General features: G+C 40.8%; 1 protein-coding gene across 7 annotated transcripts in view; it reads right to left on the reverse strand.

Annotated features, from left to right (window-relative positions):
- acsl4a (acyl-CoA synthetase long chain family member 4a) overlaps positions 1-16,651 on the reverse strand; it is a 78,726-nt gene that overhangs the window by 21,159 nt on the left and 40,916 nt on the right. For 2 of the 7 annotated variants that reach the window (XM_059976868.1, XM_059976869.1), the window contains exons 2-6: positions 13,838-13,900; positions 12,075-12,314; positions 10,516-10,693; positions 7,568-7,677; positions 2,957-3,095 (exon numbers count right to left, since the gene is read on the reverse strand). In XM_059976868.1, coding sequence (XP_059832851.1) covers positions 2,957-3,095; positions 7,568-7,677; positions 10,516-10,693; positions 12,075-12,302 — 655 coding nt within the window. In that variant the 5' untranslated portion in view covers positions 12,303-12,314; positions 13,838-13,900. Of the gene's footprint in view, positions 1-2,956; positions 3,096-7,567; positions 7,678-10,515; positions 10,694-12,074; positions 13,901-16,651 lie in introns of all 7 variants that reach the window. The other 5 variants (XM_059976865.1, XM_059976867.1, XM_059976864.1 and 2 more) reach the window with 3 other exon arrangements.

Raw genomic sequence — 16,651 nt, forward strand, 5'->3', positions numbered from 1 at the left:
CTATTCAACATGTCAAGGCCAGTGTTTCACCACCAGAACCTTCCCTCCCCACCAAGCCTTTTCATATATCCCCAACACCAAATCCTACTTCTTTCTTTCTCATAGACCAACCCATTTTCCCTCTTAAATGCATCTAAGGAAATCACTTCAATGACTCCAGTTTGTTATATTTTTTCATATGTGGGCATTGTGGCAAGAATGACATTTATGGGCCATCTCCAAGTGCCTTTCAATCGAGTGGTTTGCTACGCCAATTCAGGGAGCAGTTAAGAATTGTTTTTTGAAGTTGCATATAAACCAGACCAGGAAAAGGGCAACCAAATTCCTTTGTCAAAAGGTCAGTCCTAATGAAGGGTCTCGGCCCGGAACGTCAACTCTTTATTCCTTTCCATAGATGCTGGCCGACCTACTTCAGCAATTTATGTGTGTTGCTCTGGATTTCCAGCATCTGTAGAATTTCATGTGTATGATAATTGATTTCTTCTTCAATAAGCAGTTCAGTTACTGCTAAGATCCAAGTGTTAAAAAAAAACTGATTATTAAATTAACCAAATTTAAATTATTTAATAAACATAGTGGAAGTTAGTTCCACAATCCAAACCACTGCTGAAGTCAAAAAGTATTTTTCAGAATCTTCTACGGAATTGTTTTTTTGGCTAATTCTCACATTTAAACAGAACATACGGAATTAAAACTTGGCAGTCATGGTCAGGAATGAACTTTGTCCCAGAAAAGAATGGCAGTGCAAGAAAACGATTACTGCTACTCGGCCACATAAGCAGTGCCGAGTAGAGACAAGATATGGTAACACTACCCTGAAATTCAACACTGACCACTCATCTGTGTTTAATAGCCCCTCCTAGAAGTTGGAAAAGATTTAGACAGGCATCTGAAAGTTCAAATCTGCTGCGGTATGAACGATATTACAGAATGCACACTATGTTCTTTAAGCATGACTTATTATGAAAGTATTACTCATCTTTAATAAAATACCTTTTAATACAACTTATACCACTTAAAGTTTTGATTAACTTACTGAATATTCTGTTCTCCTGGACAAGGGTGAAATAGGGCAAGGGTGAAATGCAGATATCCTTGGTGCATAGCCAAGTGGTTAAGGCATTGGACTAGCAATCTGAAGGTCATTAGTTCGAGCCCCAGCCATACAGCCTGTTGTGTCCTTGAGCAAAGCACTTAACCACACATTGCTCCAGTCCACCTAGCTGAAAATGTGTACAGGTAAGATGTTGGGAGTTAACCTCGCGATAAGACTGGCGTCCTATCGGGGGGGGGGGGGGGGGGGGGGGCGTGGTCTTGTACTCTCAGTCGCTTCATGCCATGGAAACTGGCATAACCACCGGCCTGATGAGTCTATAAGGCTCGGGACAGACTTTAACTTAGATATTTTTAGAATAGTTCAGAAGGACATCACAGTGGCATAGCTCATAGAGCTGATACCTGAACTCCACAGGACAGAACGTCACCAGCATTGGGCAAGGTCCTAGAAGATCAGAGTGTAGTTCATGCCTTTGTTCTAAAAGGGGGAAAAGGGAATAATCTGGGTAATTATAGGCCCCAGTGAGCCTCATGGCAGTCGTAGGGAAGCAGTTGGAGGGGATATGGAGAGATAGTACTTACACACATCTGGAAAGGCGTGGCCTGCTTAGAGACAGTTAGCATGGCATTGTGCGGGACTGGTCATGCCTCACAACCTTGATCAATTTTTTTTTAAATAAGAAAAAAGGGTGGCAAAGGAGCTTGACGAGGGTAAGACAGTGGAAGTTATCTACATGGACCTTGGTAAGGCAATTGTAAGGTCCCTCATTGTAGATTGATTCAGAAGATAAATATGCATTGCAAGTTGCCCATAGAAGATAGAGTAAGGATTAAAGGCTGTTATTCTGGGAGGAGGTCCCATGATCAGCTGTATTCCACAAGGATCAGTGCTGGGACCTCTGTTGCTTGTGACATATATCAGTAATATGGATTAAAATGTAGATGGTTTAATTAGCAAGTCTGATGGAGTTGTGGACAGTGTAAAGGACTATCACTTAATGCAGTGGGAAATAGAACAGTTACAGATGTGGGCAGAGAAGTGAAGATCTGGGCAAGTATGAAGAAGTTAGGTGGAGTTTGAGACATTTTAAATAGACACGAACATGAAGGCAATAGTGTGATATGAATTGATATACAGGAGGAAGACAGAATATAAATTGACACCAAGATGGGTTCAGCATCCTGGGCCAAATGGCTGGTCCAGGACACTACTCTTCTATGTCTGCATCTGATATACTTTCAAAATGTTTTTAAAAAAATAGAGGCAAGTGGAAATTTCTTCTCACCGAGGATGCTGAATCTCAAATTCGGAGTTCCAGAGTTGTAGAGGCCAATGAGCTAGATGCATTTAAAGAGTATGGGCGTCGAAAACTATGTGGGTCTGACAACAAGGAATTGAAGCCATGGTTAATGAGGCGTGATTATATTGAAAGGTGGGTCAAGCCAGAGAGAACAGGCAAACTGCCCCTGATCCTGTTTGCTCCTGTCCTTATGTTCCATTGACTAGAGTTCAATCATGAACTTTGATGCCATCCCTGACGTTTGCATGTTCTGCCAATATCAGAATGGCTTTTCTCTGGAAACTCCATTCTCCCTCAGATAAAAATGTAGGGTATAAAAATGTAAGGTAGGTGCATTGGCCATTGCAAATTTCCCCTGGTGTGTAGGTAAGGGGGGGGGGGGGGGGGGGAGAACCAACAAAGTTTATGGCAAAAAAAAGAGTCCAGGATTGGTGTAATCATGTGCTTGATGATCAGTATAGATTTAGTTAACCTAAAGGCTTATTTCTGACTTTGACTCCCTCCTCAAGCATTTGCCTACAGTGAGCGAGCAATAGCAACAGTCATGTCCAAAACATTCTGTCAAGCAACAAGTCGTAAGAAAGTCCTTCTGCACGTACATATCTCTGGCTTGGCTGCAAGCTCTTCCACTGAAGCCATACTGTGAATCTGAAGGACCTCCGGGTATCCTGAAGTATTGATGGTCTTTTTGTCCACATAAATGATATGCTTCAGATTCTGAATTTTTGGTAGTACATTCTGTCAAAAGAGAAGTTTGAAGATGAATTTAAAAAATGATTGATGATATGCTGGACTGTATAATTTTTTTTTATAGTTAGTTATGAAGTAAATTTCTTACGACTGAAGATCACAGATGTTTACTGCCTCAAAAGTCGTCTGACCATTTGTGCCTGTGCCAGTCCTTCGCTCAAGCAATCCAGAACTGATTTCCTTGACCTGCTCTCTCCACTCAGCCTTGCAGTTTGTTTCAACCTCAAACACCGATCCAACAATGAATACCACAATGAATACCTTGTGCATTTGACAAATACTATTCAGTCCCGGCAACTTAAATCATTCCCCATCAGGGAATTGAACAGATGGCCTTGCATCATCCTTCTCAGAAGAAAAACTCTTTCCACCAGAACTGTTTATAACTTTTAAAACCCTCTTGTAAATTGTATATTCTCATTTCCAGGATCTTATTCTAATTAGAGATTCTACCCAATTTTATGCTATTATTTATAAAATCTTGAACTTATTTACTACGAGAATTATTTGAGCTTCTCGATTTTGTTTCCTACGCTTTACATCCTCTTTCCATTATGTATACGCTCAGCCCAGTTTTCCATCATTACACTCTGTGTTTGTAGATTTTGCTTCTGAGCTCCATTATCCATGGTATTTTGATCGATGACTGGTCAGATTGTTTTTCTTAACCATACAGCTCACCATTCATATAACACGCTTGATGCTCAATTTGTTGACCAGGAATATTGGGGGAAAATATAACAACTTCTTTCCGTAATCTTTTATTCCCTCATAAGTAGGGATGGAACCAATTCCTTTTCTACAATTAACTTCAAGCCTTTCAGTTGCTCCTGTAAAACAACATTTCCGTTTCCAGAGCTAGTTGTAAAACCTTACGCAACATATTTCATTAACTGCAGCATTGTACCTACATAGTCTTAATTTAGATTCCCTTTTCCTGTACACAATCTTATCTGCCTCATTTCATCTTCCAAATGATTGTTTGATTACATTATATTCATGTCTGGTTTCCATTTGGTCATTCTCATCTCAATGCCATTTCAAACAAATTGCACGCGATACAATTCTGACAAAGTATAGAAAAGCTAAAAAAACCTCAATCTTTTGAGATCTTTTTGTATTAAGTGTATTAATTATTTAGTAATAATCTTTAGGTAGTAATATTAAGAATTTTTGGTTTAGTAATACTAAACATTTAGTAACAAATCAGACAAACAAGAGTAAATCTGCAGATGCTGGAAAACGAAGCAGCACACAAAATGCTGGAGGAACTCAGCAAGCCAGGCAGCATCTATGGAAAAGAGTACGGTCGACATTTCAGGCTGAAACCCTTCAGCAGGACTGGAGAAAAAAAAAGATGAGGAGTAGATTTAAAAGGTGGGAGGGAGAAACTCAAGGTGATAGGTGAAACCGGGAAGGGGAAGGGTAAAGAGCTGGGAAGTTGATTGGTGAAAGAGATATTGGGCTGGAGAAGGGGAAACTGATAGGGGAGGACAGAAGGCCCTGGAAGAAAGGAAAGGGGAAGGAGCACCAGAGGGAGATGATGGACGGACAAGGAGATAAGTTGAGAGAGGGAAAAGGGGATTGGAAATTGTGAGGGGGAGTTGCGGGCTAGATAGAGATCAGTATGTCATTACTACAGCACACCCCTTGTCTGCGGGTATAATGGTGAGGTTAGGATTGGTGCAGGGGGAGTGGAGAGCAGAGTGTTTGGAAGGAGTGAGGTTGGAATTAGAGGAACATTGAATTCCAGTCGCTTGATGTCCTGTTCGCAGTTAACAAAAAAAGATCCAGAGCAGGCAGAAGAACAAGGTGGGGTGTCCAGGAAAAGGAGTGGGGGGTGTGGTTGAAGACAGGGGAAGGGGTCAGTGGTGCAGGGTGCTGAGTCCTTGCCAAAGAAATAGGCTTGGAGATGGAGGGAAAAAAAGGCTCAGCGTTGTGGCGGGTGCAGAACTCACTGAAGCATGGGCGCAGGGGGACAAAGGTGAGGTTCCTAGTGAGGACAGAACGTTTTGCCTCAGAGAGGGGAAGGTCAGAGGGAATGGTGAAGACCTGCTATTGATGAGAACTGGGACCAGAAGCGGGGGGGGAGAAGATGATTGGTAGTGTCTGAGGAGAAAGGAGGTTTGGGGTGTTGAGGGATGGTAAGGGTGAGAGGAAGATGGAGCTTCTGACTACCCGAGAGAGATGGGATTGCAGAGTGGTGGTGGGGAAAGGGGTGATGGGGATTGCAGCAGAAGTACGTGAAGAGCTGTCTGAGAGGGACAGGATTGCAGAGAACGAATACTTAGCAATAATAATTTTAACATAGCCCAGTAAAAGCCCTTTAGCCCATGATGTTGTGATGACCTGTTAATCTACTCTAAGATCAATCTAACCCTTCCCTCACACAAAGCCCTCCATTTTTCTCTCATCCTTGTGCCCAAGAGTTTCTTAAGTGTTCCTAATGTATTTGCCTCCACCACCTCTGGAAGGGCTTTGTCTGCACCCACCACTGTCAAAAAACTTACCTCTAACATTCCCCCCCCCATTAACTTTCCCTGTTGTATAGGCCATTTCCATTCTTAGAAAAGTTTCCAGCTGTCCACTTGATCTACGCCTGTCAACTTCTACACTGTCAAGTCTCTCTCACCACCCTTTGCTCCAAAGAGAAAAGCCCTAGCTTACAGACTGATTATTATTTATATAACTAAATTTATTTATATTTAAGGTGGTAAGAACAAGTTCAAAAAAACAGCCACTAAATTATTTAGTAACAGTCTTTCTTGAACTTATTTTTACATTCTTTTCAACATGGCAAGTCTTGGCAGAAATATTTTAAAAGTATTGTCAATCTACAGTGGCAATGCAGGAATCGAAATCATCTCACAATTTAAGTAATTTGAGATTGCTTATAACTTCTGACGCCACTTACTCTCAGGTTTTCCTTGCGGCATTCAGTGGAATGCTCCGGTTTCCTCCCACATCCCAAAGCTATGTTGACTGATAGTCTCACTATCATTAATTTCTAATTAATGATAATTTCTAAATTATCAATGTAAGTGACAGGAGGTTGAATTGGAGATGTGTCATGAACTGGCATGTGTGAAAGAGGGGTTTATAGGGACATAGGTTGAGTTACGGGAGGAGAGGAAATTATACAAGGGATCCAGTACTGATTCAACGGGCCAAGGGTTTAAGGAAATATGATAACTGGTATTACACTGTAAGCTATCAGAATTTCATGTTACTGTTACTCAACAGAAATTGGTAATTACTTTAAACTACTTAATTTATATAGAGTCAAAGAGCACGACAACATAAGACAGGCCCTTCGATGCCAAACAATTGATCTGCCTAGTCCCATCAACCTACATCTGGACCATAGCCCTCCAGATCCCTTCCATCTATGTACCTATCCAAATTACTTTTAAATGTTGAAATCAAACTCATGACTTCAAGTTGAATTCCATTTTTACTAGTCAATTTGAAACATTGGGACACATCAAATGCATTGATAAAAGCAAAGTGGATCACACAGTGAAGGATCAAAATATTAAGTTCTTATTCACTCTACAAGGTTTATAACTGGTGCTTGCATAATATAACATTCTTTTGCACATGATTCAGCATGACTTTTCCAATACTGTGAAAAATTTCACCCTTAAATTATAAGCATTTATAAAACTCAGAGCATATTCCAAAGAGGCCTCAGTTGGAAGACATTGCCCAAAGATAGATCATGCAAAAATGCAAAACATTGCTTGATCATTTCATAAATGGATTGTAATAAGTTATCTGCAACTCATCAGTGTAAGAGGCAATGGGATGTGCAAACATTTTTACAAGACCATAACACAGAAGCAGAATTATGCCATTCACCCTACTGAGCCTGCGGTGCCATTCCATTATGGCTGATTTATTATCCCTCTCAACCCCATTCTCCTGCCTTCTGCAAATAACTTTTAACACCCTTACTAATCAAGAACCTGTCAACCTCCACTTTACACATACCCAAAAACTTGGCCTCCTCAGCTGCCTGTGATTTTGAATTCCGCAGATTTACCACACCCCGGCTCAGGACATTCCTCCTCTTCTCTGTTCTAAACGGATGTTCCCCTATCAAGCTTCACTTTAAATATATCCAATGATATGGACTCCATTGATGTCTGTGGTAATGAATTCCACCGATTCTCTGCCCACTGGCTGAAGAAATTTCTCCTCATCTCTTTTCTAAGGGGACATCCTTCTATTCTGAGGTTGTGTCCTCTGGTCCTAGACTTCCCCAATCTATGAAACAGCCTCCCCACATCTACTCAAGCTAGGCCTTTCAATATTTGATAGGTTTCAATGAGATCCTTCCTCATTCTCCTAAACTCCAGCGAGTACAGACTTAGACTTGTTAAACATTCATATGTAACCCTTTCATTTCTGGGATCATCTTCAGCTTTGAATATTCTATAGGTTTAACACTCACTCACCTTCAGCTTTGAGTCAAGGAGCTCCACACTTGTGACAAGATGAGTTACTTCAGATTCATTTAGTCCATAAGCTACAGCATCTTCTCCAAGGGTGGCATAAATAGTCACAACTAGGTCAAAGCAAAATAACTCTAATTGAAATCAATGCAAAATACACAGCAGGTCTAGGAATCAATTTCAACATTAACATTTCACATACAATAAAGGCAAAAATAAATCTCTTGATGGTAGCCTTAAGACCTAAACTCAATGTGGCATTGGTTGATTGGCATCTCAGTGCAGCAGAATATTACATCATCAAAAAGTGCCATCCTTCATAAGAGATAGGAAGTCAAGGGACTCTGCCCCTTCCAAAACACATCCAGAGCAGAAGGCAAATTTGATCTTAAATGTCAACTGTTTCTCCCTCTGATGCTTCTTAATCTGCTAAGTATGGCCAGCTCTTATTTTTAGGTCTTTGGATGTGTATCTTAGACAACTTCAGTCACTTCCTTCCAAATTTACAAGGTTCTAAGTCCACTATATTAAGATGTCAATGCGACAGTGAGGTCACTCTATTGGAGATCCTGTCTTTCAGATAAGATATTAAAGCAGGGGTCTCTTCCAAAATAGACACAGTTATACTGTCTTAAAAAGCAGAAGGGTGGTCTTTTTGGCTAATGCTAATCATCAGTTCAACAAAGATCAAAAAGTCAGGAAACACATTGTGACTGGAAGACATTCACAGCTAAGGCTCAATGGGAAGTATTGGATGTATTTAACAGCAGTGTGCCCTAGTTACTCCGTGTTAATCATCAGTATACTTGCAGTGGTTTTGAAAAAAATATTTAGTGTGTGGGAAGAGCCGGGAAAGCAGCTGCTGGGAAGAGGGATTGGAAAGACCTGAAATTAGCTCTAGAATATCAACCATTCTTGACTGACATCATTACGTGGAAACATTAAAAGTTACACCCTTTGAAAAGGAGTACAGATCCAAGTCATTATCAGGAATCCCATTCAAATATGACTTACTTGGCAAATACACATGCGAGGTTCAATTTTCACCCATCGATTACTCAACAATGAGACATAAACAATCCGTTTCTTTCTATCTCGCCAGGAAATACAAGCTTTCCTGAGTGACTTGTTTGGCAATCTTTGGGGCTCTGAAAGCAACTGTTTAGCTTCTAATCCAGTTAGAAACCACGACAGTATGAATTGAGGGAAATAAAAAACTTGATGGAAAAAGCCAGCATTAAACCAGTTGCTCTTTTACCCAGAATGGTAATGGACCATCATACCTTTCTACTCCATTTATTAATAATTTTCTCCCAACTTTAAGCAACTGAATGAGTGACCTAGTTTAAGAGTGGAAAGTTAACGTGGAACTGTAGCACACTGCAATCTAATGTCACAGAAAGACAGACAAACTGAGTTTCACAGTTTACTGAGCAATTCCCCTCCGTGTTTTTGCTCCTCTTTAAACAAAAAATGGTTTGATAAATATCTAATAGACATTCACTGGAAAAAATTATATTACTTTATGGTTGTCACATTGCTGTGGGGAGGGGGTGGTAATGTTGCAGTGTTTTCTAAGTTACAAGTGATAACATATGAAGCTGTCCATTTTCTGTAAGCCATTTCAAGATATCGGAGAGGCTCTGAAGACACAAGCTCCTTCAAGTCACTACAAGTTTGTCAGGTCACATTCAAGCCCTTTTTCAAAACTTCATTGCAACTTGTGTGAGCTGATGGTTTACCTTTTAAGGAGTTAAAGATTCATGTAAAAGTTTGACCCTTTTGCCTTTTCTGAAGTGGGTTTGAAATCAGCGCCAATCCCAGCCCAGAGCACAGAGGATGTGTAAATGGAACCAAAGGTAACAACCTCTTGCAAGGGCTATGTCTGTGACCTTTCGCACCAGCCTAGTGAGACAGAGAACTTCGAATTCACCATCGAGGACATCCTCAAGGCAGCAGCATCCATCTTGAAGGACATCCATCACTCAGGCCAAATCCTCTTCTCATTACTACCATCAGGAAAGGAGGTACAAAAGCATGAAGACCTGCTCAAATGTTTTAGGAACAGCTTCTTCCCCTTTGCTACCAGATTTCCGAACAGTCCATAAACACAACTCACTATTTCGCACGACTTATTTATCATTTATATTTCTTATTTAAATTATTACAAAATTGGGGTGGCACTGCAGTGTAGTGGTTAACATAAACTTTACAGTACTGGCAACCTGGGTTCAACACTCCGCCACTGCCCGTAAGGAGTTTATACATTCTCCCTGTGACTGTGTGGGTTTCGTCTGGGTGCTCCAGTTTCCTTCCACAGTCCACAGCTCGTAAATAAATTGGTCATTGTATTAATTGGTCCCATATTCTGGCTCAGATTAAATCTGAGGTTTACAGGGCCACTCAAAGGGCCTACTCTGGATTGTATCTCAAAAAATAAATAAAAATCATCTCTGGCGGTCTGTGGGGATGAGATCTACAATGGGATTTGACAGCTAGGAAGGCCGTACAGCAATGTTCCTTGGAGTGCGAAGGGCATGACAAGTCACAGAAGACGTCATGGTCATCCACTGCAGCCAAGGAAGACCACAGTTACTGCTGTTTCTTCGTACCACTGGACATGGACTTCTCACTGGACATGGACTTCTCACATCGAGAGAGCGGAAATGCCCCAGGGAAATAGCTTTGCAATTTAAAAACTCTCCTGCACAGGTTTCCTCTCATCATCGGACCTGATGGACAACCAATTGTAACTTGTAGTAATTTATTTTTATTATGTACTGCAGCCACAAAACAAATTTCATGACATATGTCAGTGATATAGACCCAATTCTGACATTAATACAATTCACTGAACAGCAACATAGCAGATCCCAATTAGTTCAGTTACCGGAGTAAATCACAACGAGCTGCTCCTCTTTCAACTTGTGTTGAGCCCATCAAATACTTACGTGGAAAATTATACTTGAAGCAGGCTTGAGCTGCAATCATCCATTCAGCCCTAGTTTCACAGAAGATACCGATCATATCCTTTGCCTTCAGTCCCAATGCAGAGAGGCCACTGCCAAAGGCATCGACGTGGTGATTGACTTCCTCGTAGGTTAGCCATTTATACTCCCCGAGAATTAGCTGCAGGGAATTCATAACACATGAGCTATCAAAGCAAAAGACACTGGGAGACAGATACATTCAACAACTTATTGAGTGGTATTTGGCAAAAGCAACCTCATCGCAGAATCTAACCCTAGAAGTAGCATAGAGTAAACTTGGCCAAGGAAGTGGACAAGCCCTGCAAAATTTATAGGGCGGCACAGTATCATAGCGGTGGGCACAACTGCTTTACAGTGCCAGTGATCAGCAACTGGGGTTCGATTCCCGATGCTGACTATAAGGAGCTTGTACGTTATCCCCATGGGTTTCCTCTGCATGCTCCCACTTTCCAAAGTGACACAGGTCAGGGCTACCGAGTTCTGGGCATGTTATGCTGGTGCCAGAAACACTTGCAGGCTGCCCTCAGCACAATCCTCAGACTGTGTTGGTCATTGACACAAAATAAAGCATTTCACTATGTGTTTTAAATGCTTCATTGTACATGTGACAAATAAGGCTAATCTTTGCATCTTATTTTTCTAAAAATGCGATTGAAGTTTACATATGGTGAAAGGTAGGATAATGATAGGCATCTAGTGCATTCCACAACTTCTCCCCGACAAAGGTCATACCCTTGTGTAAACATCAGCAGGATCATTTCACTGAATTAGACTGCATGACATTTGAATGGAGGTGGGGAAAATCTTAATTTCTATGGTTTAAGAGTTTGCGTGGGGGAAAAAGTGTGGAAAGAGATGCTAGGAATACAAAATATTTGGCAACAATTGGCAAATGGAATAATTTTAAATGTTTCTTGATGCCAAAAGATAACTTGCATGTTTTTCTGTGAAGGAACTAGAATGAGCATAAAGCTGGGGGAAAAAAAAATGAAAGACTCAAACTCCTTAAGGGGTAAGAAAAGATATCCAGTGCCTGCCTGCTCAGGAGGGGCAGAAAAGGATATCGGCTCTTGACACTTGCACCTATGTAGAGTTTAGGTCAACATGAACAAATCTGCATGCTCAGACAGAAACTATTGCTTGTGAGCTCCTCACCTATCGCTCCTATCAGGCCCTTAGCATCGTTCACTATCTGCAGACCCAGTCAGTGAAGCTGGAGGAAGCTCAGTAGGTCAGAAATGTACAGTCAAACTTTCAGGTCAAGTACAGATCGGCTGCCATTTTCCTCAGATAACACCTGACCTGCTGATTTCCACCATCATTTTGTATCTTGTTCTAGATTCCAGTCAATTACATCTCCGGGTTAGGAAGTAGTTGCTCTGAAACTCCTGATCTTCTGCACAAACTTCAATTTAGTCTAGTTGCATAGAGACAAAGTATTGTTGCAACCAAAACTCCTCCCCTTTCTGCTCTAGATTGCTTGTACAATTTGTAAATTAACATCGACAGGAGTTTCTTACCTTCTTAAACACTTTACCGTTGGCCTGAACTTCGTTTTCTTCACTCAACATCTCCCGCGTACCCAAACAATTGTTCTTCTGAAACTTCTTTACAGCTGCTTCGAAGAGTTTGTCCAGCGTATCCAGCCCAGGGAAGTCTACTCTGGCGAGGGAGTCGAAGTGGTCGGCGGAGCGGAATGGACTGCCAGGTTTTTCAGATAGAGGCTTTGCCTTGATTCGTTTTGCCATGGCCTTTTTATTCTTTACATCAGAGAGGAAATACCATGGGACAAAGGTGAGCACTGTGTATAACCACATCAGTAAGTAGACAGGAAGCAAGAAAATGTGGGGCACCTCTTGTTTAAGTTTCATGATGGATTTGTTTCTCCTCCAAGTTTTAGGAATCCCAGAGGCAAGAAGCTTTCTAGAATCCACTGAATGTCTCTCAATGTCAACTGACTGCGCTTCTCGGCTCAGCTTCCGGAAGTTGCAGTACAACTAAAGCAATGCTGGGAGTGTGGCGTGATCAGGAAAGAGAAAAGATGCTAAAGCAAAAGCTACACCGCCATTTTATAAGCCAGGAGCAGGCACTGGTCAGTTCACAACAAATGGAGAGCAGGAGAAAGAGAAATCGGACAAGTTAGTACCATGGTTAACATACTAACTAATACAGACATTTAGCAGTGAAAAGATTAAAGTGATATGATGCAGTGAATTCAGAGGCATGCACAGGAAGGACTAGCGGGGCAAAAACCCTTATAATTGATAAGCTGAGGATACACATTTCTGCATGTACTCATACAAAATGTCTCTTTAACATCCCCATTCAGAAGCAGTCAGATGTAAATTCCCATACATGCCTCCAGTGAATGTGAATCCATCAGTTCAGAAACTTGTGCTGATGGAGTCCAGTTAGACATCGAGTCACCAAGTGGGCCACACAGAACACAGTTCAAAACATGAAGCTCTTACTTCCTATGTTAACTTGCAAACACACACACACGCACACCTCCCCCCCCCCCACCTCGTGGCCTTCCCTTTTAAGATCAGTTCAGCAGTTTGCTCTGCACTGCTTTGACAAAATAAAGCTAAAGGGAAATTGTTTAAGATCTAGAACAACAAACTGCACACTGTGTCTGGAGATGAACTGGTATATACTAAACCACTGGCAATTTTGGCTTCTTCCAAAGGAAAAGTAAATGCAAAGTAGGGAACAAAAATATTTAAGTACACCAGTAAAGTGTTATTTCTCCTTATACATGACCATAATCCAGTCAGAAAAACAAGGAAACAGCATTCCTGACAATCACTGTGCAATTTGAAGAACATTCATAGAAAAAACTTCATTAACAGAGTTCCAGAGAGGAAAAAATGCATGGGCTAAAATGACAGACCACAGCACCATTGAGCACATCCACCTCTAGTTATACAGCAACTGCATCAATAATATCAAGGTGCCTCACAATGCACACATGAAAAAAGTTGTCTAAATTCTGGACTTTAGGTTCTGGGCGATTCTAGCATGTAGTTCAAATAAAGCAACACAATTCTCACAGGCTGTAAAATAACTGCACAGGTTATGGCTGAGTTGGTGCAACAGCAAGTCACTTCTACTGCTTGTTGCTTAACATTTAAAATACAGTTATCAACATTATTTAACAAAATTGCATCTTGATTTCCAGGTGAAGGTCCTCCAGGGTCATTGTACAAACAGCTAATGGTCTCTCTGTAAAGGAGCTATTCTGGTGAACAAGCACATTTCTACGAGCTGTTCAAGTACTTACAAGGGTCCTTTGGTAACTCTTCAGGTCCTTTGGCAGTTCCTGTACTTTTGGATTGGTTTAAACCTGCCAAAAAAACAGAAGCAAAACAAATTGTTCCTATTAGCAAGTCCAGATACTCTTCTTTGTTACTTACACTCCTTGATCTCAACTAAAAATCTATGATTCAGTGCAATTAGTTGATCTTGGAATTTAAAGGCTGTGGGTTAAAATTCTACATCAGAGAACACCATAAGTTCTGTCAATTGTTGGTTGACAGTACCCTCAACTATCTCAGGATTCCGAGCATTTCATATTTCTAAAACCTCACATTTTTCCACTCAGTAATTTTATACAATTATTCTGCTTCCAACATCTCTGCTGCATTTCATGTAATTCTGCTCTTTTCCCCATCTCTTTCGGTACAGAACTATTGCAGGGTTACTCTGATTCTCACCTTCCACCCTAGCAGCCTTTCCATTCAACTGTTAATCCCATAATCCCTCTGGAATTTCCAGGAACTCCAGCAGGATTTCATCACCAGACACAATCTCTTCTCCTATAGCTCAGCAATTCACTCTCTTTATAATGCTTTGGTTAACTAATCCAACTTCACCAATACATGCTCCTTTTATAATTCCTCACTACCCAAGTGAGGAAGGCAGTGTCCTTTATTAAGGACCTCCAGCACCCAAGGCATGCCCTTTTCTCACTGTTACCATCAGGTAGGAGGTACAGAAGCCTGAAGGCACACACTCAATGATTCAGGAACAGCTTCTTCCCCTCTGCCATCTGATTCCTAAATGGATATTGAATCTTTGGACACTACCTCACTTTTTAAAAAATATACAGTATTTCTGTTTTTGCACATTTTATAAAATCTATTCAATATATGTAATTGATTATTTATTTATTATTTTAATTTTATTTATTGTTTTTTTTTCCTCTGCTAGACTATGTTTTGCATTGAACTGCTGCTAAGTTAACAAATTTCACATCACATGCCGGTGATAATAAACCTGATTCTGAAGACAACACAATATCACTTCTTCCAATTCAGTGTACTGCACAGAACAGTATCCCTTTAAACTGGAGATGAAAACTAAATAACCCCAACCCCAATGCCTGCAAAGGTAGCCCAGAATTATCAAGCACCCATCTATTTCATCCCCATGACACTCTGACCTCTGAATTTGACTTTACAAAGCTCAATACAAACTCAGTGAATAGTCTCCTTTGACTGGATGCCATGCAACCTCTAGACTCAAAGCAGCGTTCAACAGTTACAACTAATGAACAGCTTCAGCTTTTGCAATTCAAGCTTCTAAAGCTCCACGTTTCTCTTTTGGTAATTTTATATAATCGTTGTTTTCCCCATTTAAAACTTGCTTCCTTATTTATCCCAACACCAATCCATTTTACCTTTGGTCAGCACTCCATTCCTCCTACTGTACACCCTCGCTCTCCATTCTCTCCAGCCTCCTCATCATTAAAGTTGGCTTCTCTGCTACCACTTAAACATTCTGACGATAGCTCATCAGCCCGAAACACAAACGATCTAATCTCGACTACTTCCAGCACTTCCAGTCTTTAAATGGCAGATGATCAAAGCCAGTTCCTCGCTGTCAAAGGTTGACCTAATTAGAAACCAAGGTCTCATTTCCCCTTGAGGACATCACGCATTCCCTGACACAATTTAGAATATTGGAGACATCTTTGTATTTTAACAGGTCTGTCATTAACATAACACATCACCATGGTTCACCATCATTAAGGCGCCTTCTATGCACCAATTAGCTGTAAATTCTCAACATTACAATCATAATTGCACCTCAAGAGAAACACATTTCATTGGCTATGAAAGATGGCATGAAACTCAGAATCCTGAAAAGTATTATATAAATGTCAAGTATTTCCTTTCAGCACTCTGCAATGATTACCTTGATTTAAAATATTTAAACTTTTGCCAATATTTCATGCCTACAAGTCCCACCAATTTCCAGAACACACACTTATTTCAGGAACAGGACATGCTCAGCCCATAACCGGAACAGGGTTATCTAACATTATCACAAACCATACCAAAATTCTGTAAATAGCAGATCAGTCAAAAGACAAATTCAAAGTAAATTTGTTATCAAAACATATACATGTTGCCATATACTACCTTGAGATTCATTTTCTTGCAGACATTCACAGTAGAACAAAGAAATACAATAGAATTAATGAAAAACTACACACCAACAAAGACTGGCAAAATCGCCAATTTGCAAAAGGAGACATCTGTGCTAATACAAGGATAAGAATAAGTAAATGAATACTGAGAGCATGAGTTTGAAGCACCTTTGAAAACGAGTCCATGTGTTGTGGAATCAGTTCAATGCTGAATGAAGTTAACCTCACTGGTTCAGGAGCCTGATGGTTGAAGGGTTAGAACTGTACCTGAACCTGGTGGTGTGGAACCCAAGGTTCCTGTACCTCCTTCTGGATGGTAACAGTGAGAAGAGAGTGTGGCTCGGTCACCAGAGGTCCCTGTTTTGTTACGGCGATGCTCTTTGTGGATGTGCTCAATTGTAGGGAGGGCGTTTCCTTTGAGGGCTACATACATTTTTTACAAAGTGCAACTCCCTTTGAAAGCACAGACTAATCAACTGGAAAACACACTGTGAAGCATATATTGGATTGGAGTTGATGCTGTGCCATGTCACCTGGCACACCGTCTCTTATGAAGCTGCGCAAGTTCAGACAGTGTAGATAAAAGATGCATGTTTCAACACACCTGAGAGTCGGTGAGGGCAACGTTATGCTATTTTCCTGACAGCTGTGTCATTCTCTGCT

The sequence above is a fragment of the Hypanus sabinus genome, chromosome 8 (genome assembly GCF_030144855.1).
Source record: "Hypanus sabinus isolate sHypSab1 chromosome 8, sHypSab1.hap1, whole genome shotgun sequence".
Taxonomy (NCBI): Eukaryota; Metazoa; Chordata; class Chondrichthyes; order Myliobatiformes; family Dasyatidae; genus Hypanus; species Hypanus sabinus.